The sequence below is a fragment of the Cynocephalus volans genome, chromosome 12 (genome assembly GCF_027409185.1).
Source record: "Cynocephalus volans isolate mCynVol1 chromosome 12, mCynVol1.pri, whole genome shotgun sequence".
NCBI classification, from domain to species: domain Eukaryota; kingdom Metazoa; phylum Chordata; class Mammalia; order Dermoptera; family Cynocephalidae; genus Cynocephalus; species Cynocephalus volans.
In genome coordinates this window covers 5,601,527-5,624,458 of record NC_084471.1, presented here as the reverse complement: position 1 = coordinate 5,624,458, position 22,932 = coordinate 5,601,527, and the positions used below count along the sequence as shown (strand labels likewise).

The 22,932-nt window shown below is 39.9% G+C and overlaps 1 protein-coding gene and 1 non-coding gene across 3 annotated transcripts in view; both read right to left on the bottom strand.

Moving 5' to 3' along the window:
- Positions 1 to 22,898, bottom strand: part of SMC1B (structural maintenance of chromosomes 1B) — a 77,727-nt gene extending 54,829 nt beyond the window's left edge. For both annotated transcript variants that reach the window (XM_063075333.1, XM_063075334.1), the window contains exons 1-7: positions 22,790 to 22,898; positions 10,271 to 10,459; positions 8,839 to 8,951; positions 8,547 to 8,750; positions 5,344 to 5,582; positions 3,165 to 3,423; positions 2,137 to 2,277 (exon numbers count right to left, since the gene is read on the bottom strand). In XM_063075333.1, the coding sequence (XP_062931403.1) occupies positions 2,137 to 2,277; positions 3,165 to 3,423; positions 5,344 to 5,582; positions 8,547 to 8,750; positions 8,839 to 8,951; positions 10,271 to 10,459; positions 22,790 to 22,898 (1,254 nt within the window). The remainder of the gene's footprint in view (positions 1 to 2,136; positions 2,278 to 3,164; positions 3,424 to 5,343; positions 5,583 to 8,546; positions 8,751 to 8,838; positions 8,952 to 10,270; positions 10,460 to 22,789) is intronic.
- Positions 19,318 to 19,433, bottom strand: LOC134361452 (U5 spliceosomal RNA). The gene has a single exon (XR_010021453.1). It is a non-coding gene; the product is annotated as a U5 spliceosomal RNA (small nuclear RNA).
- Positions 22,899 to 22,932: the final 34 nt, after the last annotated feature.

The following is a 22,932-nucleotide window of genomic DNA, read 5'->3' as shown; positions in this document are numbered from 1 at the left end:
CGTGGTAGGAACTAGAGATACGGTAATGAACAGGATAGAGTCCTTGTCTTCAAGGAGTAGAGTCTGGTGGGAGAGAGACATATAAGTAATTGTAGTAGAGTGGTTTAATGTTAAAATCATATAGGAACTTACAGGGCAACTTACAGGCTTTTGGGGAAAGGACTTCACAAAAGTCTTGCTCTATTCATTTTATCATTAAATCCCATATGTAGTAACCTCCAATTGGTTTCATGTCTTTAACCTTTCCCACATCTAATTCATCCGGCATACTTTAACAAGATTGATCTGTCTTACTCCATTACTAAATGATTTAAAACCAGGAGTGTATGAAAGTAAAAACACAATTCTTTTTCGGTATACCACCAGGAAAGAAAATACCACAGTTTTCAAGTGGAAAAGGACAAGCGTATTCCAACATAATTATCCTGTTTTACTCACTTATTACACAAATTTACTGAACAAACCTCTACTATGCAAGGTGCCAGAGTTATAAAGATGAGCAAGACAGTTCTTTTTCTGAAGGAACTCACACATGTTGAAATTAGAGTTCCCATATTGAAATTCTATTATCTCACTTAAGAATTCCATTCAGAGAGGGAAAAACAAGAGTAATGATGAGTACCAAGTTCAGCCAGTTGGGAACAGGTACTTCTGTGCCTTTACTCTGAGCACTCCCAGAGCCTGTGTCATGCTAGATGGTCACTACTTTAACATGCCAAGTGGGTCTCTTAGGGGACACCACCTAGGTGCCTCGAACAAATTTCAGATGTGCCTTAGGCTGAAGAGTAGGATTTACTGGAAAAGACCAGGGTCAAAAAGAGAAGAGAAGGCGTGGGTCCCATTTACTCTCACCATCCCACAGGGAGGTGTGTCAGGACCTGGGTGCTCTGCTGGACGCATAATGTGGGATAATCAGACTACCCTGGAACTAGGCATTCTGGATTTGAGATGCTGGCTGATGATGCTAGTTGTCTGGGAAAACCAACTATTGCCCAGCACCAGAGATCTTGCTACCTGTGAAAAGTTACAGACCCTCCTAATTGTGAAGGGAGTCATTGGTCCTGTGGGAACTCAGTTTAGGTACAGCTCTTCTCCATCTCTCTCCACCCTGACATGTTATTTCTTTTTTATATTCAGAAGGCAACATCAGTTCAACCAACACTCATTGACATCTACTAAGTGCAAGGTTTACAATGGACATGATTATGAATCCTGCCTTTAAGAAGCTTCCAATCTAGTAGAGCTGTACCAATCAATTGTAAATTCTGTGCAATCTGATAAAAGCCCTTAGACATATACATGTTAAGAACAATGGATACTTATATGAGGAAGAAATTATTTTTGGCTCTTTTTTGGAAGTGGGGTAGAGAGAAAATGAGGGCAAGGGAAGGCTTTGTGGTATAGGTAACTATATAACTTAACATTTAAAGATGAATAGGTTACTCCAGAAAGAAATTAACATGCACAAAGGCAAAAATGTGAAATATGTATTTTTAGAAATCATTGTATACTTTTATAATGTGATACAAATTATAAAATTATACAAATGTTTTAAAAATATTTCCTGCTATGTTACTATCTTTGTTTTCCTCCTGGCACAAACCGCCATCTCTTCTACTCACGGGACTATCATATACAGCACCTTCCATGTTTGTATTTTCATCTGCCAAATCACAAAGACTAAAATGAGATGGTGTACTATAAGGGTGAAGGAGATTCATTCTGAAGACAAAGTGTCTGGAATTAAATTCCAGTTCCTCCACTTATGACCTTAGTCAAGTTAGCTTAATCATTTTGTGCTTTGATCCCCTCATCTGTAAAATACAGTAATCCAACAAATATTTATTGACTATCATCTGTGGAAAAAGAACTATCGTAGGTGCTTGGGATGCATCAGTGAATAAAACAAATATCCCTGCTCTCGCAGAGTTTACATTGTAGAGGAGGAAGGCAGACAAATATATTTTAACTACAAAAGATACCTAAATAATACTAAGCAGTATAACAGGTAATCCAGAAATTTTTTAATTGCTTATGTTTGATGTAAATCCATTTATATATTTAAATATCAGTACAAAAAGGGCATAAAATGTCACTGAGGATAATCCCAAATCATCACTGCACAAACTGAGGTACCTGAACTTCACCAAGCCTCCTCTTTTCAAATGCCAGTCTTTCTTCTTCCGCCTTCTGTTCCCACTGCAGTTTTTTCAGTTGTTGGGTCATTATAGCTACTTTCTTTCTTACTTGATCCTTAAGTTCTTTATAACGATCCACCTGTATAAATAGCATTGAAACATCATTAACTCACTTAAAGAAACATGACAAGAAATTCTTTATATTAGCAGATAATTAATCTTATCAAAAGATTGTTTTATATACATTGGATCATATTGGCCATCTTATCCAGGTAAAATAATATGACCATAATATAAAACCCTCTTTATTTAAAACTTTATATAGAGCAACAAGGTATTCAAAACAAATCCTATAATAATATGTCAGAAAATCTTAAAAGAGAAAGGGGAATCTAGAGAAAATGATATATTTCTTTCTTACTTATATAGTCACTATTATTTTGGTACATATAGTGTGATGTAAGATTATCATAAAATGAACAAAGAGAAATGACAAAAATTTAGTTGAGAAAATATCTGGAATGCTCAATTACGTATACTTGGATATCTACTCTTGATTTATTATAATTAAATCCCATATACTAAGTTGGATATTAATTTATCACTGAACATTTTAAATCACCTTAAGTAATCAATTTCCCTCCTGTCAATTAAATGATGTCTCTTCAAAACCGCATACAATCTGACCTTTAAGTTTTTATATGATAGAAAAAAATAACTACCTTAAAAATAATAACTTAATTACCTAACTTCTATACTACAAAATGACATCATGTAACCTTGTTGAAGTATTTTCTAGGGCTTTAACTCATAAGTGTAATAATGCCATCTAATCTTATAAAAAATAACTTAGTCTGAAGAATAAATTCTGTGTATAGGCTGAAAAATTTAAATCCCCATAATTTACATTCTGAGGATAATCTCTTAAAATATCAGACAGAGAGAACATCCTTTAAATGTTTTCTAATTGAAAGGAGAAGTTGAAACAATAGATAGAAAAGATTTCCCATATGTTGACTTTTTCACCTGACTGGCTTCCAGTTCTATGTCTCGACCTTTCTGTATGATTTCTTCCTCAATCTGCTTTTCAAAACTTCTCCATGCACCATCTAAATCAACCAGCTCTGTCTCCAGGGCTCTTATGTTATCTTCCTGTTTAGAACATTGTTTTTCACTGTCCTTTATTGATTTCTTAACCATATCTAATTTTTTGAGGTGGTAAGAAGTGTTTTCTTTGGCTTTAATGTATTGAGGCCTCTTCTGATTTAAAAGTGCTTCAAGAGATCTAAAAAGGAAAAAAAGTTTGATTTAAAGGAAATTAATTTTTTTAATATATAAAGGGAAGAAGTCCTTTTGATTAAATCACATTAAAAAATAAATTCTAAAAATTAACTTTCAGACTATAAGCAGATTAGTGGCTGCCAGAAGTTGGGCAAGGTCAGGTAGAGGGATAAACAGATGAAGCATGGGGCATTTTTTAAGAGTGGTTAAACTACTCTGTATGATATTGTTATGACAGACACATGACACTATGAATTTATCAAAACCTATGGAACTTGGCAGCACCAAGGGTGAACCTTAATGTAAGCAAATTTTTTAAAAATCACTTAGAGAGATCCTAGACGAAATAGAATGTGACAAAAGAATTACAAATGTATAAACAACCTTACTGAGGGGTTGTACTCCAGTTATAAAGTTGCTTCCCATGGAGGTATGGGTGAACAATTCTGATACAGCTATACATGATTACCGGAATAACGCAAATGGATGACAGATTGTGGAAGCCACGTTTCTCACTGTTGAAATGGGAGTTTATAAATAAGAAAGAGAAGGCTAGATTGATCCATGTGGTAACGGATTAAAATTGAGAGACAATACGAACTCATGTTTAGTTCAATAAAGATACAGATAATTATATATGGAAATATTTATAGATATGTATATTTACAAGACTTAGTATACACACACCTATTTCTTAGTTCTGTCAGCTGAGAAAGCCTAGAAGCAAAGACATCCAGTAGGAAAGAGCACACCTAGCACCCAGATGTTTAGTTTCTAATACCAATAAAAGGACCAGAACTCCTTGAAGAAATTACTGACTCCTGGGCGAGCTCATATAGACTAGGGCAGGCTAATTCCAGGACTGGCCCATATAAAATGAGCCTTGAACATCTCGTAGTGCCAAAAAAGTAAAGAATTGCTCCAAAACCAAAATCACATTGATGGGGATATGTCAAAGGCACCTGGGAGCCAACTCAGAGTTCTCGATAATCTAAACTGCAGTAATCTAAGCAACAAAATAAGCAATGTAGTATTAGATTATAACCCCAAATATCCATAAATCCATACTGATAGGAATAAATAATTGAATAAACAAATAAGAGACAAATCTCCTGTGTAGACGAAGTCTAAATAAATTATGTAGATGCTCTGCCCTCGAGAGGTAGAACGTACCTCTCCATCCTTAAGTGTGGACTATGCCTAGTGACTTCCTTCCAAAGACTATAGCATGAAAAGGGGGAAAATAAAAGAATAACTTTGTAACGGAGAAACCTGACAAAGTCAGGTGATCCAGGTCAACATGAACAGTGATATCATGTTGATATTATATAATATAGAATATGATATATCCTGTAACATCTAAGATGTTGACATTCTGATGCCATATGATGAGAATGGCATTTTATTTCTGTGGTCTTCCTCTCCAAAACTCACAACCCCAGTCTAATTATAAGAAAATTATCAGACAAATCCCAATTGAGAGACATTCTACAAAAAACCTGACCAATGCTCAAAACTGTCAAACTCATCAAAAACAAGAAAAGTCTGAGAAACTGTCATAGCTTCAGAGAGAATCTGAAGGAAACAGACAACTAAATATAATATAGTATTCTGGATCAGAAAAAGGACGTTAGGCAAAAACTAAGGAGATATGAATAAAGTATGAACTTAAGTTAATAATAATGTGTCAATACTGCTTTATTAATTCTGACAAATATATCACACTAAGATGTTAATAATAGGAGAGACAGTGTGGGGAATATAGGAACTCTGTACTATCTTTATAATTTTTCTGTATATTTAAAAGTATTCCAAAGTAAAAAAAGCTTATTTTAAAAAGTCAACTTTCAAAGTGTCATTTATTTTTTATTTTCTATCAATCTACGTAAAACCCAATTATTACTATCTATTTTTAAAAACTCACTTTAATTCTTTTTCTGTCTGTTGTAGTTGTCTGGTTAGCATTCCACGTTCCTTTTTCTTGGCTTTAACTATGTTTTCATGATGAGAAAGAGACTCTTTTGTAACACCCAAATCCCTATTCACACGCTCTAACTCAGAGTTCAGAAAACGAATTTTCTTCTCATTATGATATAATTGGAAAAGCTGTACTTGTATCTTGTTTATTTTCAGTTCTTCAAGGAGACTCTGGTAACGTTCTGCCTATAAAATAGTAAAATTCAACAGTAGTAAAAAGTGAGTATACTTAAGCTGACCTTTCATAAACCCAACTACTGTACCAACAAGTCATCTCTAATAAATTTTCATTTATGTCACTAAGAAACAATATTCTTGCCAAAAGTAGCATTATTTAGGGAAGGTTTCTAAATACACTTCTAAATTAAACCAGTGAACCATTAATTTTTTATTTATGCACTCAGTTGTGTGGTGGTAAGAACAATGGAGTGGCACTAACCTGGGTCCTAATCTCATTTCTATCTTGAGGAGTTGGGCAAGTTCATTAACATTCCTGGCATCAGCCTCCTCATTTGTAAACTGATGGAAGAGCATTCTGTGACTTATAAGGTCCTTAGCAACTTTAAATTCAATGATTCCACGTAAAATTCCTGCTACAGGAAGTAATTTTCCTACTGATAGAACTAAGAGGACAACTATAGTTCTTAATCACAGGTGAAAAGGAAGAATTTCCTTAACATTTGTGCTATTAATAAAGAAATAAAGGAATGAACTTCCTCAAGGAGAGCTCCTAATCAAGGAAGTATTCCAAGCAAAAAGTAAATGGTCATCTTCCAGGATGTTGTAAAAAATTAGGAAGTTGGACTATTCTAATTGTCCTTATAATGTTTCAAGTTCTATAATTTTGTAAGTTATTTTACTATAATGTGAATATTACAGTCTGACTTTCACTGCTGCCACCCCTTTTTACTGACAAAACGAAGGACAAGTACACACATTAAAAAATATGAAGAAACAGAGATTTTCCCCACTGTAGTGGATTGCACTGTGTCCTCCCCAAACTCACTGAAGCTTGAACTGTATTCCTCAACTTTTATGTATTAGAAACTTAGCCCCACTGTGACTGTTAAGAGGGTGGGAAATCCTATTATGGTAAATGAAAGGTAGAGCCTTGAAGAGGTGATTGGATTGTAGGACCAGTGCAGTAGTAAAAATGGTGGTGAGGGGTGTGGTTCTGAGGGCTTTAGAAGAAGAGGAGAGTCTGTCTCTCTCTGCATTCTCTTGCTTCCTCTCACCATGTGATCTGCTTGTCCCCGCCAGCTGCCTGCAGCTGTCCACCACGAGTAGAAGCAGCCTGAGGCCTACACCAGATGCAGTTGTCCCAGAATCATAAGCAAATAAACCTCTGTTTTTTTTTTTTTTTTTTTTGTCTTTTTCGTGACCGGCACTCAGCCAGTGAGTGCACCGGCCATTCCTATATAGGATCCGAACCCGCGGCGGGAGCGTCGCAGCACTCCCAGCGCCGCACTCTCCCGAGTGCGCCACGGGCTCGGCCCAAAACCTCTGTTCTTTATAAATTACCCAGTCTCAGGTATTCTGTTATAGCAACAAACACAAAACGGACTAATACAACCACTAATAAGAAAAACATCGACTTTTCATTTATTTCTTTAAATATTTATTGAGTATCTACTATGTGCTAGGCCCTGTTCTATGTGCTGCTAGGAATATAGTGAAGAACAAGACAGACTGTGCTCTTGTAAAGTTTATATTCCAGTTATTTGAATAGGGCGGGGTGGAGGAAGAAGAATCAGAGAATAAACAAACAAACACATAATAAGCAAGATCATTTTGTACAGCAATATATGTTACAAAAGAAACAATACAGGGTGATGTACAAGAGGGGATGCTAATTTAGATTGGGGCAGGGGATGGGGACGGTGGACAGCAAATGCCTGCTTGAGAAAAGAAAAAGGCTTTTTTATAAAGATTTGTATGAGAGTACCAGCCATGCAAAAATCAGGCATACAGCTATCTAGGCAGAGGAAATAGCAAAAGCTCCAAGATAAAAGGGAGCTTAGTGTATTCAACATATAACAAAGGTCAACAGGGTAGCAAAATAGAGGAAGTTAGGCTTGAGAGGTGAACAGAGACCAGATCAGTAGGCAGGATAGGAGATTAGATTCTCAGTGCAGTGGGAAGCACTACACTGGAAGGTTTTATGCAAGGGAAAGACAGGATCTTATTTGCACTTGAAAAAGTTGACTCTAAATGCAAACAATTACCAACCATTGACAAAGCACACTATACAGAACCTCAAAAAGTTCATGGAAAAATGGAACTAAAAGATAATACAAATCTTTCCATGAACTTCATGAAGACCCCTCATACTAGGCATTGTGAAGGGCACTGAGCAATACCACAGCATTTGTAAACTGCAGCCATGATTTACTAGGGGTCCCCAAGACCCTTTTAGAGAGTCCCTAAAGACAAAACTATTTTCATAAAAATACTAAGACATCATTTGCCTTTTTCAGTGTGTTGACATTTGCACTGATGGTGTAAAAACCATTGGTGGGTAAAACTGCTAGGCCTTAGCACAAAAAGACTTAATGCTAAGTATTTATGAGAAGTTAGCTGTCTTCTATTAAGCCAGACATTAAGGAGACCATAAAAATGCAAAACAATGTTGCCCTTCTAATTAATTTGTTTGGAAAATGTAGTTATTTTTCATAAGAATATTATTTATGTTAACATGTATGAGTTTATTATTGGTATTTTTTACATGGACCATTAAATCTATTTTTAAAATTTCTAGTTTTGATTTCAAATACAGTAAGTATTGGTAAACAAAATCCACATGTACAAAAACTCTTTGTGGTCCTCAGAAGTTTTTAAGTGTGTAAGGGGGTCAAGATCCAAAAGTTTGAGAGCCTCTGCTACATAAGATATAAACCTATCAAGCGTGTTTTTAGTCAAGAAAATCAGATATTTTTGTAGTTCAGGCTGTCCTGCCTATTTGGGATTAAGAACCCAAATACCCAAATAGTGAAATATATATCAAAAAGTTTATCTTTACTGAATATTGGGCTTTATTTTTCTTATATTATTAAGGAAATCTTCTTAGTAATTCCAAGCCAATACCTAGCAATTCTAATAGAAAGTTTTTGTATCTAACACTTACTTGGTTACACATTCATGACACCTTACCTCTTCTTGCTCTAATTTTGCTTGTTTGCGCTCTGCAGCTAAGTTTTTTTTCTTATTAAAATTAAACTGTGCATCCTCTTCAGCTTTTTGTAACTTTCTTTTCTTTTCCTCATATTCTTGTATCAGTTCTCCTGAGCCGCTGATTTCCTCAAAAAACTGGGTTCTTTCTTTGGGTTTTTTCATTGCAATCGACTCTACAGTTCCCTTTTTAAAAAGTAAAGCAAACGAATATATAAAATATAGTGATGTATTTTCAGAACTATGAATCCCGTGAACTACTACAGCTACTTACCTGAAAAACTAGACAGTTTCGTGCTTTGACAATTATGCCTATCTTCTCCAACTCTGCTTTGTAAGCAGAACGACTCACAGGATTATCATCAAAATGAAATTCTGAGCATCCTCCTAATATAAAAGGATAAATGTAAATAGGAAACATAAATATCAGACATATCTCCACAACCAATGAAGTTTAATAAAATTATTTTTGTTACTGAAATAGCCAAGTATGCAATAATATAATCATATACATGTTAATAATTGCATTTAATCAGCCAACAAATATTGAGTGTCTATTATGAGGGTACTTCAGAAAGTTCGTGGAAAAACAGAATTGAAAGATAATACAAATCTTTCTATAAACTTTTTGCAGGACCCTCGTATATGCCAAGGACTATCCTACAGCAGTGAACAAAACATAAAAATTTCTGATCTCAAGGAACTTATATCCTAGTCAGGAAGACAAACAAAAATAAGATATACAAGTAAAATAAATAGTATGTGAGAAAGTCGTAAGTGCTAAGGAGTAAAAATGAGCTGGGAAGGTAGAATGGAAGTTTTTGTGTAGGGGGGATAGGCTTTGCAATTTTAAATAGGGTGGGCAAAGGAATCCTTACTGAGATGGAAACATTTGAGTTAAAAATCTAAAGAAAGTGAGAAAACTAGCCAATGAATATAGCTGGGTGATAAAGTGGTGAGATATTTAAATTATACATTAAGGTACAAGTATATAATAAGTACTTCTAAAATCATCTATGATTGAATTTGGGGGAGGTTAATAAGACAGCATTAATACATTAGAAATGTTCTGGTGGACACTGAATAGTAACAACAAAACAAAAACAAAAACACCTATTTATAGAGGCTCTGTGAAATCCTAGCACAGGATTAAAAAAAATATATAAGCAACTCTAAATCTTGTTTATTCAGACAACACAGAGACTTCATGAATAAATCACAAAATACAAATTCAAACATTTCACTCAAGTTGCTTTTCAAGGTAAGAAAAACTGTCTATACAAGCCAAAAGTATGCATGTAATTAGTTCATCATATGAAAACCAGATAAACATAAAGAACCTCAGGAAGAACTTTTATAACTTCTCTGTCTTTGAAGTAGGCTCCTTATATCTTAACCAAATATCCAGATATAAAAATGCTATTTGACAGTAGGCGGATTTGAACAAATACCATGGTACTTCTAAAAGTTTGTAGAAAGATTTTGAAGTACCCTTGTTATGTCTGCTTAAGGAAGAGTCTTAGTGGAGAATCAAATACGTTCTGTTACTTGCCTCTGAGATTTTCTATTGAAGAGGACAAAAAAAACCCTTCTAGTTCACTATGCCAGTGGAATAACAGTAATCACCCTTCAAAGAAGGTAAAAATGGGCAATCTGACTTAATCTTAAAAAATCAAATGACATAAGCAAAAATCTACAAAAAATACCTCGGATAATCCTTGAAAATGTTTTCTCTTCTCCGCTTTCCTCCACATACACAATTTTTACACTTGCAGAAGAAGAAACAGGTTTTCCAATATGTGCTCCATGAATAAGTTCTTGAATATTTTTCACTCTTAAATTAGCTGTTTTCTCTCCCATTACGAAACTAAGTGCATCCATTATATTAGATTTTCCTTGGGAAGGAAAGAGAGAAAAATTCATTCATTCTTAACAATAATAAGCCTTGACCAGAGCTGAAGAAATCAGGACATGACTGGAAATAAAATACAGCCAATACACATGTCTAAATAGTTCTGTCTTGTCAATGTTCAAAATGCATGTGACTGAAAATTTTCACTTAGATTACTTGTTTCTTCTATGCAGCTATGGTAGATAGCTAAATTAAGAGGTCTAAATTTAAGGATCTAAATCCCAGCTCTTTTTCATTATTAGGTATTACACCACGGATAATCATTTAATGTCTCTGAATTTTCAGTTATCCTTATTTTATAAATATGGAAACTATCACCTCTTATCACCTAAAGCATCAGTGCAGCACTAAGCCCTCACATACTGAAAAAAAAATAAGGCTAACTAAATCCAGGGTCTTCCCAACGGCTAAACTAAGGTTGCTAGAATATTTATGATTGGTATGAGATCGTGCTATGAAAAGTTATACAGCAAGCCTGAGACTGCTATCCTCTGAAAGTCCTACTTACAATGCTGGCTGGCATCTGAAGACTGGGATTTGGATTTAGGGAGGGTTTCTATCATCCCCTGATCAGAATGGCTCATTGTGCCTAAAATGTTTGTGCAAACAATATGATTTATGCTAACACCTGCTTTCTTTCTAGGAGTCTGGAATTTTGGTATGTGCTAGGCAGAGAGGACCTGTGTGACCATCTCCCTGTAAAAACTGAGTCTTTAGTGAGGTTCTTTAGCAGGAAACATTTCACACCTGTAAACTTGTTACTGGATGACTTAAGTACTAGATGACTTCAGTGGATGAGGACTCAGAATCTTGCACCTAGTTTCCTCAGACTTTACCCCACGTGCCTTTTCCCTTTGCTGGGTTTGCTTTGTATCTTTTCACTGTAATAAACAGTCCTGAGTATAACAATGTGCTAAATCCTATTAGTCCTCCCAGCCAATCACTGAACCTGGGGGGGTAGTCTTGGGGATTCCCCACCCTAATGGTAAATTTGTTTTCCAACCATGAGCCCGTAATTTCCTCTAAGACAATTCCCAAGGTGCAATATCGATGAAGCTACTACCATCTGTATTTATTTTTTCCTTTTTCACATTCCTTCCCGCACATCCACAAACAATTTAAAATTTCAACGCCATGAGGAAGCGGAGCTTGAGTCTGGCGCCTCAGACCACTCGGCCATCCTGACACCTAAAATTTCAATGCCAGAAGGAAGAAAGTAACATGAACAAAGAGAAAGGTATATCGTCAGCCACTAGAAATATGGCTTAGTTTTAGAGATTTAGGATCTTTCTAAAAAGAACAAGTAGTTAACATGCTGCAAATTTATTTAGCTAAGTCTCAGTTAACCAACAGGTATAAAATGTGGCTTTTTTGGAACTATTGTAAGACAGTGCATGTACGACAAAATGAACGTTCATGGAATTGAATTACTAAGTCTGACAGTAACAGAGCTAAAGAGAAACTTTTTGTTCAATCCTTATTTAAAATCTGCCTAAAATACTTCCCCACCCAAATTCACTCATTCAATTAATATTGTCCCTCACTAAAGAAGGTTATATTCTGTCAAGAGTCAGAGAGTAAACAAAAAAGACAATTTACATGTTGTAATAAGTATAAGGAGATAAACTGGGTGAGGAAATAGAGAGTAAGAGAGGCAACTTCAGATAGGGTGGACAGAAAACATTTATGAAGTGCCTACCTGCAGCTAGTGTTAGCTTAACAATCATGTTGAAAAAATGAACAAATCAAGTTAGGTCTTATAATGACCAGACTGGGGACTTCTACTGTAAATAATTTAGAACCAACATCGGGAAAATGATTCTGAAAGAGTTATCTCTTAGGCTATCATCACTTGCTAAAGATGGATCAAGTATTCAAAGATATAAAAATTACACTATTATTGTCTAAGTCCCTTTTCATTTCAACTCTACATAACTCTCCCATTCCTCTGCTTCTTTACCATCTTTACCACCCTTCTACTAGTTCAAGTCCTCCTTACTTTGTTTTTTCTTTTTCTTTTCTTTTCTTTTTTTTTTTGTGACCGGTAAGGGGATCGCAACCCTTGGCTTGGTGTTGCCTGCACCGCGCTCAGTCAGTGAGCGCACTGGCCATCCCTATATAGGATCCGAACCAGTGGCAGAAACGCCGCTGTGCTCCCAGCGCCGCACTCTCCCCAGTGAGCCACAAGGTCGGTCCAAGTCCTCCTTACTTTTAAGAAACTCCTTATCTGGATTCTTCAACTTTCAATCTCTTGTCCCCTCAAATTTATTCATTCATTCTACAAACATTTTCTGAACACCTGTTTATCAGGCACTTTGCTAAGAACTGGGCTAAAAATACAAACATGTAGGGAGATCCAATCAAGATGGCGGAATAAAGTCTGCAGCGTCACTCTCTCCCACAAATCAACTAAATTTACACCTATAAAAATGTAACATCAGCCAAGCTGGGGCCGCTGGACCTCAGGGGAAGAGGAGGAGAAACCTATGGAGTTCCTGAAGGCGGGAGAAACTACAATGAGAGAAAGAAAAAGCTGCTCTGAGCATTTCAGACCACGGCTGCTTTAAGGCCAGAGCTGCTGAGTGCATGGAGCAGCTGTGCCCTTCAGATGGAGTTACTCGGAAGCAGCAAGAGAGAAGAGGGCCTGGCGGCTCCCAGGACAGCAAGACCACTAATAGGGTTCACGTGGACCCACGCAGGAGCGAGGAGCCAGAACAACTGAAAAAAGGGAGCCACTCAGAGGCCGGTGAGTCATCACAAGCGACTGGGGCAGGGCCCATCCCATGGGAAGTGTTCGGAGCATGGGGGTGGGGGAGACGTGCCCACAAGGGGAACACTGGGACACAGCAAGGACAGCTGATCTGCCCCCAATCAGCACAGGACCACTCAGAGGAGACTGGTCAGGAATGCAGAATTGCATGGGGTGCAGTTTGATGAAAAATCTCAGGCCCAGATCAGAGATTCTACAGAACACAGATCCACTGGGTCTCTGGAGAGCTGGAAATACCTATAAAGTCAACCATTGTAACCTGTGCTGCACAAAAAGCCTTCCCTAGGGAAACAGCAGCAAAGTAGCAATTTAAGCAACCACACAGCTCAAGTACTGGTTCCCACAGGAAGTTTCCCTGTGTTAGAAGCAAAGGACAAAAAATTAATTCCGGCCCAGGTACACCACCAGCACCTTGGGGCCTGCCAGGGAACTGGAAGCTTGGATCTGGGGACCGGACCCCACTCCCACTTCCAAGCAAACTGCACCAGTGCCTCAGGGCTAGCCTGGGGACCTGAAGCATGGAGAAGGGGACTGGACCCCCTTCCCACAACCAGGCACACCATGCCAGCACCTTGGGACCCACCCAGGGACCCGAGGTAAGGAGAAGGGGACCAGACCTCTCTCCCACAACCAGGCACACTGAGCCAGCACTTCAGGGCCAACCTGGGGACCTGAGGCATGGAGAAGGGGACTGGACCTCTCTCCCACAACCAGGCACACCAAGCCAGTGCCTCAGAGCCCGCCCACAGTCCCGGGGCATGTAGAAGGGGACTGGACCACCCTCCCACAACCAGGTACATGCCAGCACCTGAGAGCCCACCCAGGGCATGGAGAAGGGGACCAGACCTCTCTCCCACAACCAGGCACACCAAGCCAGCACCTTGGGTCCCACCCAGTGACCCGACACAAGGAGAAGGGGACTGGATCCTCCTCCCACACCAGGCACAAAATGCCAGCACCTTGGGGCTCACCTGGGTACCCGAGGCATGGAGAAGAGGACCGGATCCTCCTCCCACAACCAGGCACACTGCGCTAGTACCTCGGGGCCCACCCACGGCCCTGGGACATGGAGAAGGGGACTGGACCCCTCTCCCACAACGAGGCACATGGCGCCAGCACCTTGGGGCCTGCCCAGGGACCAGAGGCATGGAGAAAGGGACCAAACACACCCCACAACCAGGTATACCGCCAGTGCCAAGGAGCATGCCAAAAACAGCACCTCCACATGTGTGGCCCACCACAGCCACCATAATAACCATGTTTGCTGCAAAAGCGGCTAGATGCCACAGCCACCACGCAGATGGCCCACCAACCACTGGAGTGCATTCACACAAGAAGAATCACCAGCAGAGAAAAAGAAAAGAAGAGGATGTCTCTTTCCACAAAACCCATTTCAGAGTGACAGAAGAAGCATCTGTTCTATGATAATATTGGGGGACCTGATCTCTCAGCATTGGACAGATCATCTAGGCAACAAGTTAACAGAGTAACCATTATTCTTTCAGAAGGAGAGAAGAAATCTAGGGCAATTGGAGGGGGGAGGGGATGGGGGAAGGGGAAAGGTTGGACAAGTGGCATAAAGAATAATTACAATTTGTAACAATATATATACTAGTAATATTGATTTAATCGACATATCTCAATGTTCAACCCCAAAAATATGTATAATCAATTTTGATTCAATAAATAAAATAAATTTAAAAAAAAATACAAACATATAGAATTTCACTGTTAAACAAAATTTATGGGAGGCCATATTTTGGACTAGCCTCCAGCACTAGGCTTCAGCAGAACAGACCAAATCAAAACAGTCACTCACAGAAGTACCACATAATCAAACAGAAACTTTAAGGAAGCAGGCAAATCCCCAAATAGACCAGTTTTTCCTGAAAATAGGAGATTCACAGCAACCATTAAGAAAGAGCTCAGCTAACCTGAGTCAGCATAATAAAGAAGTCTCTACTTTAATCCTCACAAAAAAGTAACCTGTAGTAACCTGATGTTAACCAATCCACTTCTTTTTAATTTTTGTTTCCTTGGTCCCACCTTAGAAAAACAAACCGTTCTGTTATGACCGTTCTGTTATGCTTTATAGAATGACGTTCTGCCGGATTCTATAATCACAAATAAAAGCCAATTAGATTTTTAAACTAATTTTTCTGTAATTTTATCTTTTTACTCCTCCAAGGTGCTTACAGTGGAGGTCAATTTTTATTGAACCCTATTTTGTGCCAGACATCCCATATCTGTTATTTTGTCTGTACAACAATCTTAGGAGACAGAGATTTAATTTGCATTTTACAAATAAAAAAACAGGCTCAAACAACTCAAGTTTTGGAGTGATATGTCTGATTCCAAAACCTATACTCTTTCCACTAAAAGAAGGAAATTCTAATACACTATTTAATAAGTCCTAAGATAAAATGAACACAAAGTATTATATAGAGGCACTTAGAAGCACTAATGACTGGAGGCTCTGAGTAGCCTTTACAGGAGATAACTGTGGGCTAAGTATTAAAGGGTAATTAAAAAGTTTAGAGAGGAGGATACAGAAGGTAAAATACCATTCAGGAAAAGAGAAAAGCTTGATCATAGGTACAAAGAAGTGAGAGAGCATGGTACCATTCCAGTAAGAAAGCAAGTAATTCTATGTAGGTAGAGAAGTGCTTACAAGGTTGGGAATCCTAAGAGAGAAAGGTGGGGAAGTTAAGTAAGAATTACAATAGGCTACATTAAAGGAATTAAACTTTATGTTGAAGATTATGTGAAGCCACTGAAGGTTTTTTTTCCCCCCCAAATATATTTTGTAGAGATTTCTCAGACAATAACCCAACAGGAAAATGGGCAAAGGACACAAACAGCAGTTCAGAGAAAAACACAAAAGGCCCTTAACCATATGAAAAGATGCTCAAACTCACTCACAATAAGAAAAATGTCCAGAATAGGTAAATCCATAATGACAGGAAGTAGGGGCTGAGGGCTGGGTAGAGAAGAGATAACATAAAGTGAATACTAATGGGTACAAGGTTTCCTTTGGGGTGATGAAAATGTTATGGAATTACATTACCTAGTGATTTGATGATGGTTGCACAACTCTGTGAATAAACTAAAAACCACTGAAAGTGCACTTTAAAAGGATATATTTTATGATATGTAAATTATCTCAATAAAGCTGTTGTAAAAAAAAATCTAAGAGTACTTCATGTATTTTCTAGCCTTGTACACTGAAATGGTTCAGAACCAATGTTATCCTAATGCACTGAGTACCTCTAGTTCCCACACGGTGGTCTCTAATACCTTTCCTACTAAAAAGAACTAGAAGTCATTGGAGAACTAGCTAACTCCACGTCTGAGGGAGGGAAAATTGAAGATGAGCCTGGGAACTAGGACATCATATTTCAGAAAGTAAAGAGCATGGGAAGCAGCTTGAAGGAATTCCAACTGAATGAAATTATGAAAATATGAGCATCAAAAATGATTTTGGTGGATTAAAACACACTGCGTCAATAAAAATCCATGAGTCCGTAATGTACTACCAAAACAAAAAAGAGAAAAATACATTTTCACCATTTGAGGCAGCTATTAAAAACCTTCTTTTGTTTGAAAATATTAATTAAAAGGAAAGGGGCAAGCATTTATCCTGTTTTTCCAGTGTGAAGTGTATTTTTATTTATTTATTATTTTTGTATGTGTGTGACCTCCCCCCTCAGCCTCCCTCTTCGGATCTGAATTGTACTTTAGGTTAATCAAAAAACCCCGGTTAACAAAGGAAAGGTCTTTTTCACAGGGAAATACCACCCACTGAATGTAGAAAGTATGACAGAATTAGAAAAACCTAATTTTGCAAAACTTAATGAAATGCTCATTCAAAGACTATTCACTGGCATTAAAACCATCAGGTAAACGGTCAATAGAGAACATTTGTATAACACCAAAGTAACACTGGACTTTCTAGTTAGAAAGAAGGAGAAAAACTACGCAATAGAGAGATCACTGTCACCATCCTAATCCAGGGGTCAATTTTTAGCATTACTAAGGGTAAAACAAGCAGATATTATGTGATATAATGCAATGTGAAGTACACAATATCAGCTATGATGGAGTCTAGCCAAAAATGTTTAATTTAATACATCAACTCTGTAGATATATCTTCTCATTTGACAAAATTCAGTATTCATTTCCATCAACAAGGTTTTCTCTGAATGGTGTGATTTTCAGGTGATTATGTTTTCCCAATTCCCTATGTTGTAAGGTTTACTTTTCTAACCAGGAAAGTGTTACTTTAAAAAAAAACATTTTTGATAATTCATAATGGCTGCTGAATTCTTAAAAAATAATCTTTTATTATTACAAAAGCAGTATATAGCTTTGTAAAAAATTAGAAAACAAACAAGAATAAAAAAGTAAAATGGGGAGCGGGAGGGGGAACATTGGATAAGGGGCATTAAAAATAAGTGATTTGTAACAATGAATATGCTAATTAAAAATAAATTTAAAAAAAGTAAAATGATCATATTCCCACAATTCAGAGATTACTACTCTAATACCTAGGGCCATATCCATAAAGACTTTTTTAATGCAAACTTTTAAGAAACGAAAATGAGATTATCCAGTGCATACTGTTTTCTAACATTATTTTCAGGCAGTTATCTTTGCCTTTTTTAGTAAATTTTCATTTCATCTGTTGCACAGCTCAAATTTAGATTTCCCAATTGACTCCAAAATGTTCTTTAACCAAACCATTTTCCAAACTAGAACCACATGTTGCATCTGGTTGTTACATCCCTTAACTCTCTCTTTATTTAGCACAGTATTTTTATTTATAACACTGACTTGTTCAAAAGATTAGAATAAAGTTTTCCCACAAATATTTGGGTTTGTCGAATTACTTCTTTATGGTGTCATTTAGTTTCTTTCTCTATCCCCTCTATTTCTGTGAAGTCCTTTTCCTCATCTACCAAGAAAATAAAATGGATCTTCTTTCTTGCAGGAACAAATTAAGATTACTCTGGTAGCAACATGCCACATGGATTTAAAGTAGGGTAAGACCACTCGGGAGAGTGTGGTGCTGATAAAGTAGGGTAAGACTGAAGGTTGAGAACTCAGCAAACAGGTTACTGCATTAATCTAAAAAAGAGATGAGATCCTGAAGTGATAGTAGTGAGAATAAAGAGGACAGGCCTATTAAGGATGGAGAACTGGCATGATTGGTAATATACTGGATCTAACAGGGAGAACTTATCAAGGATGAAGGGAAATTCATCAAAGTGGTAGTCATATGAAATCCTGGGAGAAAAGCATTCTAAGCCCAAGGACCAGCAAATGCTAACATTCTGAAATGGCAATGAGTTTGGCCTACGCAAGGAAGGCAAAAAAAGAAGCAATTCTTACCCAAGTATAGTAAATGTGGGGATTACAACTTCATATTCTATTGCTTCCCTAGATATGCACTACATGCTGGCCAGTTTGGACTATTACCTGTCCCACAAATAGACTTTCAAAAAACCCTGGAAAAATAATCTACTCTTTGAGTACAACTCACATGCCATCTTCTCTGGAAAACCTTTCCTGATCTACACTTCTTCCTATCCATATCTCCCCAAATCAAATGTTTTATTTTCCTAGTTTAAAGTTTCATAAATACTGTTATCTGGCCTTCTATCTCAATTAGTGTGTTAGTCTCTCTTTTTTTTTTAAAGTAAAACGTTTTATTAATAATCTTTTATAATGATTACGCATTAAAATATTTTGTATCTATTGGATTAAATATATTAAAAATCAACTTCACCACATTGTTTCAGGAGATGACCTAACAAAGGTGGAAATGATTACTGTAAGAGATCTGCAAGGTGGCAAATAGAATGGAAGGAACTAATTCCAGAACACTTGCCCTCAAGTTTAAGCTCATGAAATAAATTCACAAACTGAGCTGTTTCTATCTTAACTAAATTGAATATAGGTTAATCTATCAGTCAATTAACTTTAGCTTATTTAGTATAAGGCAATAAAAAAGTTAAGTAAAAGTCTAACAAAGAGACAATAAGCAAAGTCTTTCTTTAAACAATGTAAGTAGCCTTGCTGAAACAGGGCCTCAAAAAACTGGTTTAAGACTCAGAGTTGTTTCTCTCCATGGAAATCTTTAGTAAAAGGCAAAAGATTTACACAATCTGAAGTGAAACCATAGTATCTAGTGTTATTTTCTTACACTCCCTGTACCTTAGGAACAGAAGCTATCTTATTCTTTATATCTTATTCTGCTCCTAGCAATATATATATGCAACAACTATTTGCTGAATCTAACTGAATGAAAAACATAAAGGTTAAGATTAAAACTGAATTTTTTCCTTTACTACTCTCCCAAATTAAGAACATGTCGAGTTTTGGCAGGTGGTGACAATAGGAAATTATTATAAAAAGAACGACCAACTAAATTAAAATATAACAGGAAATGATTAATTGGCTTAACAAAATCTATCTGAATGTGCCATTAATTCTGTGAGATTAATAAAAGATCTATTAACAAGAGTTCAAATGAATATAAATGAACTATCACCCTTTAAATTAGTCATGGATGAGTACTACATTGAGTTTTGGATTTCATAGAGCAAAAAGAATGTAACAGCCAAGACAAAATCCAGTAATAAGTAAGCCAAAAATTGTTGTGCAGAGACGGTATTGAAGGCAAAGCTGAAATAATCCATGACTGGCTTTATGTAGTTACAAACACAGTCCCTAGGTTACCAGTGATTCTCAAGAGGAAGCTGAGCCTCCAGGGCACGTGAGTCGGGGGAGGGGCAAGAGGAATTTGTAAAGGTATTTTCACAATAACCTTAAGATATGTTTTTAATCACAATCTGCATTTTTAAATTAAGATAAGATTATTTTTAACTTAAGTTTGGCACTAGTTTTAAAAGGTTCAAAACATCATTTTGACAAGATTTGAATAGTAATGGGCATGTAGTTTAGGTTGACAGAAGTTCAAGACCTTATGTAGATTAACTCATTCTAAGCATCCCACTATTGGAGTTACAAAATATAACTAAGCAACCTGTCACATAACCACCAGTAAAAGGTGAAGAAGATTAGGGTAACAACGCAAAAGTATTTATAGTAATTATCTTTTCAATGTCTTTGATAACACAATAAAGTATGAATGACGAAATATATTACACATGAAGAGGCAACTTTCAAATGTGTAAATGTTTGTAAGCTCAGGTGTTCTTTCACACATACTGAAAGTGCAAAGGAAAACATTAAACACTGCTACTTTTATAAGAGAACATAAATTTCACACCAGTTCCGCAATAATTATACTCCAGATTTTGTATGCCAGGAAAGCACATATTTAAGTGTTCTATTTATATCTGTCAAGTAAATTAGTTTGTTGAGGTTACCATTAAACTAAAATCTGATTCCTGAGCTAAGGAAGGAAATCTAAGCTGAGAGAGCCAAAGAGAAGAGGCACTGTTAGGAACAATCTGGAGGTAACTATCATTGTAGGTCCTGCTGCACCTGCTCCGGGTCATTACTCCTCCAGTCTCCCATCATAGTGCCATGTGGAGCCTGGCAGGGGCTGGATTCAACTGGTTGACTTACTGGCAGACCTTGGCAACTCATCTGGCCTCTCTGAACCTCACTTTCCTCAACTATAAAATGGGGATAATACTTGTTTGCTAGGGTTAAACAAAAATAGTGGTGCCAGGAACTTAGTAAAAGTTCAATAAACAGGGTCATTATCACGATATTCCTGGTCAAAGGTTCCTTGGATCCAAATGGTTGTTCAGGTTCCTTGGAGCCAAAGACCTCCTAGAGATCTCCCTCCCACTTAATCTTTGGATGAGAAGGGGAAGGGGACTAAGAGGAGGGGTGATTAGGGCTGAGGGCAGAAGAAGCCCACAGAGCAGGAGAAGCCGGGGCAAAGGAGAAGAGGGCCAGGGCAGAGGCGAGGTGGCGGGCAAGGGCGAGGCCCCGGCCCGAGGGGGAATGGGGGTGGAGGGCAAGGGCGAGGAGCCCCCCCCCACGGGGATGGGGGATGGGGTTGGCGGGCGAGGAGCCAGCTGGATGGGGGATGGGGGTGGAGGGCGAGGAGCCGACCCTAGGGGGAATGAAGGGCGGGCGGGCAAGGAGCCCGACCGGATGGGGGATGGGGTGTGAAGAGCCAGCCGGATGGGGGATGGGCGAGGAGCTGGCCCGACGGGGGGATGGGGGTGGAGGGCGAGGGGCCGGCCGGATGGGGGATGGGGGACGAGGAGCCGGCCCGACGGGGGATGGGGATGGCGGGCGGGCGAGGAGCCGGCCGGATGGGGGATGGGGTGTGAAGAGCCAGCCGGATGGGGGATGGGCGAGGAGCTGGCCCGACGGGGAATGGGGGTGGAGGGCAAGGAGCCGGCCGGATGGGGGATGGGGGACGAGGAGCCGACCCGAAGGGGATGGGGGATGGGGGGTGGCGGGCGAGGAGCCAGCTGGATGGGGGATGGGGGTGGAGGGCGAGGAGCCGACCCTAGGGGGAATGAGGGGCGGGCGGGCAAGGAGCCCGACCGGATGGGGGATGGGGTGTGAAGAGCCAGCCGGATGGGGGATGGGCGAGGAGCTGGCCCGACGGGGAATGGGGGTGGAGGGCGAGGAGCCGGCCCGACGGGGGGATGGGGATGGCGGGCGGGCGAGGAGCCGGCCGGATGGGGGATGGGGTGTGAAGAGCCAGCCGGATGGGGGATGGGCGAGGAGCTGGCCCGACGGGGGATGGGGGTGACGGGCGAGGAGCCAGCTGGATGGGGGATGGGGGTGGAGGGCGAGGAGCCGACCCTAGGGGGAATGAGGGGCGGGCGGGCAAGGAGCCCGACCGGATGGGGGATGGGGTGTGAAGAGCCAGCCGGATGGGGGATGGGCGAGGAGCTGGCCCGACGGGGAATGGGGGTGGAGGGCGAGAAGCCGGCCCGACGGGGGGATGGGGATGGCGGGCGGGCGAGGAGCCGGCCGGATGGGGGATGGGGTGTGAAGAGCCAGCCGGATGGGGGATGGGCGAGGAGCTGGCCCGACGGGGAATGGGGGTGGAGGGCGAGGAGCCAGCCGGATGGGGGATGGGGGACGAGGAGCCGACCCGAAGGGGATGGGGGATGGGGGTGGCGGGCGAGGAGCCGACCCGACGGGGATGGGGGATAGGGATGGCGGGCGAGGAGCCGACCCGACGGGGATGCGGGATAGGGATGGCGGGCGAGGAGCCGACCCGACGGGGATGGGGGTGGCAGGCGAGGAGCCGACCCGACGGGGATAGGGGATAGAGATGGCGGGTGAGGAGCCGACCCGACGGGGATGGGGGTGGCGGGTGAGGAGCAGACCCGACGGGGATGCGGGTGGCGCGCGAGGGTGAGGACCCGGCCCGAGGGCGGAGGGCGAGGGCCGGGGACTCAGGGTGGAGCGGTCGGGGACTGCGTGGAGGCCGCCCGCAGTCCAGGCCGCATGGCCGCCTTCACGTCCCTTCAGGCAAAGTGCTGCCGACTGGACTGGGTAGAAGCGTTCTCATCCCACCCCGAGGTGCCCAGTTACCCGAGCCGTTGGGGCCGATGATGCAGGTGAACCTCTTGAAGGGGCCGATGATCTGGCGGCCCCGCCACGACTTGAAGTTCTCCACGAGCAGCACCTCCAGGCGCCCCATGGCTGCGCCCTCCTCGCCTCAGGCGCGTCCTCGC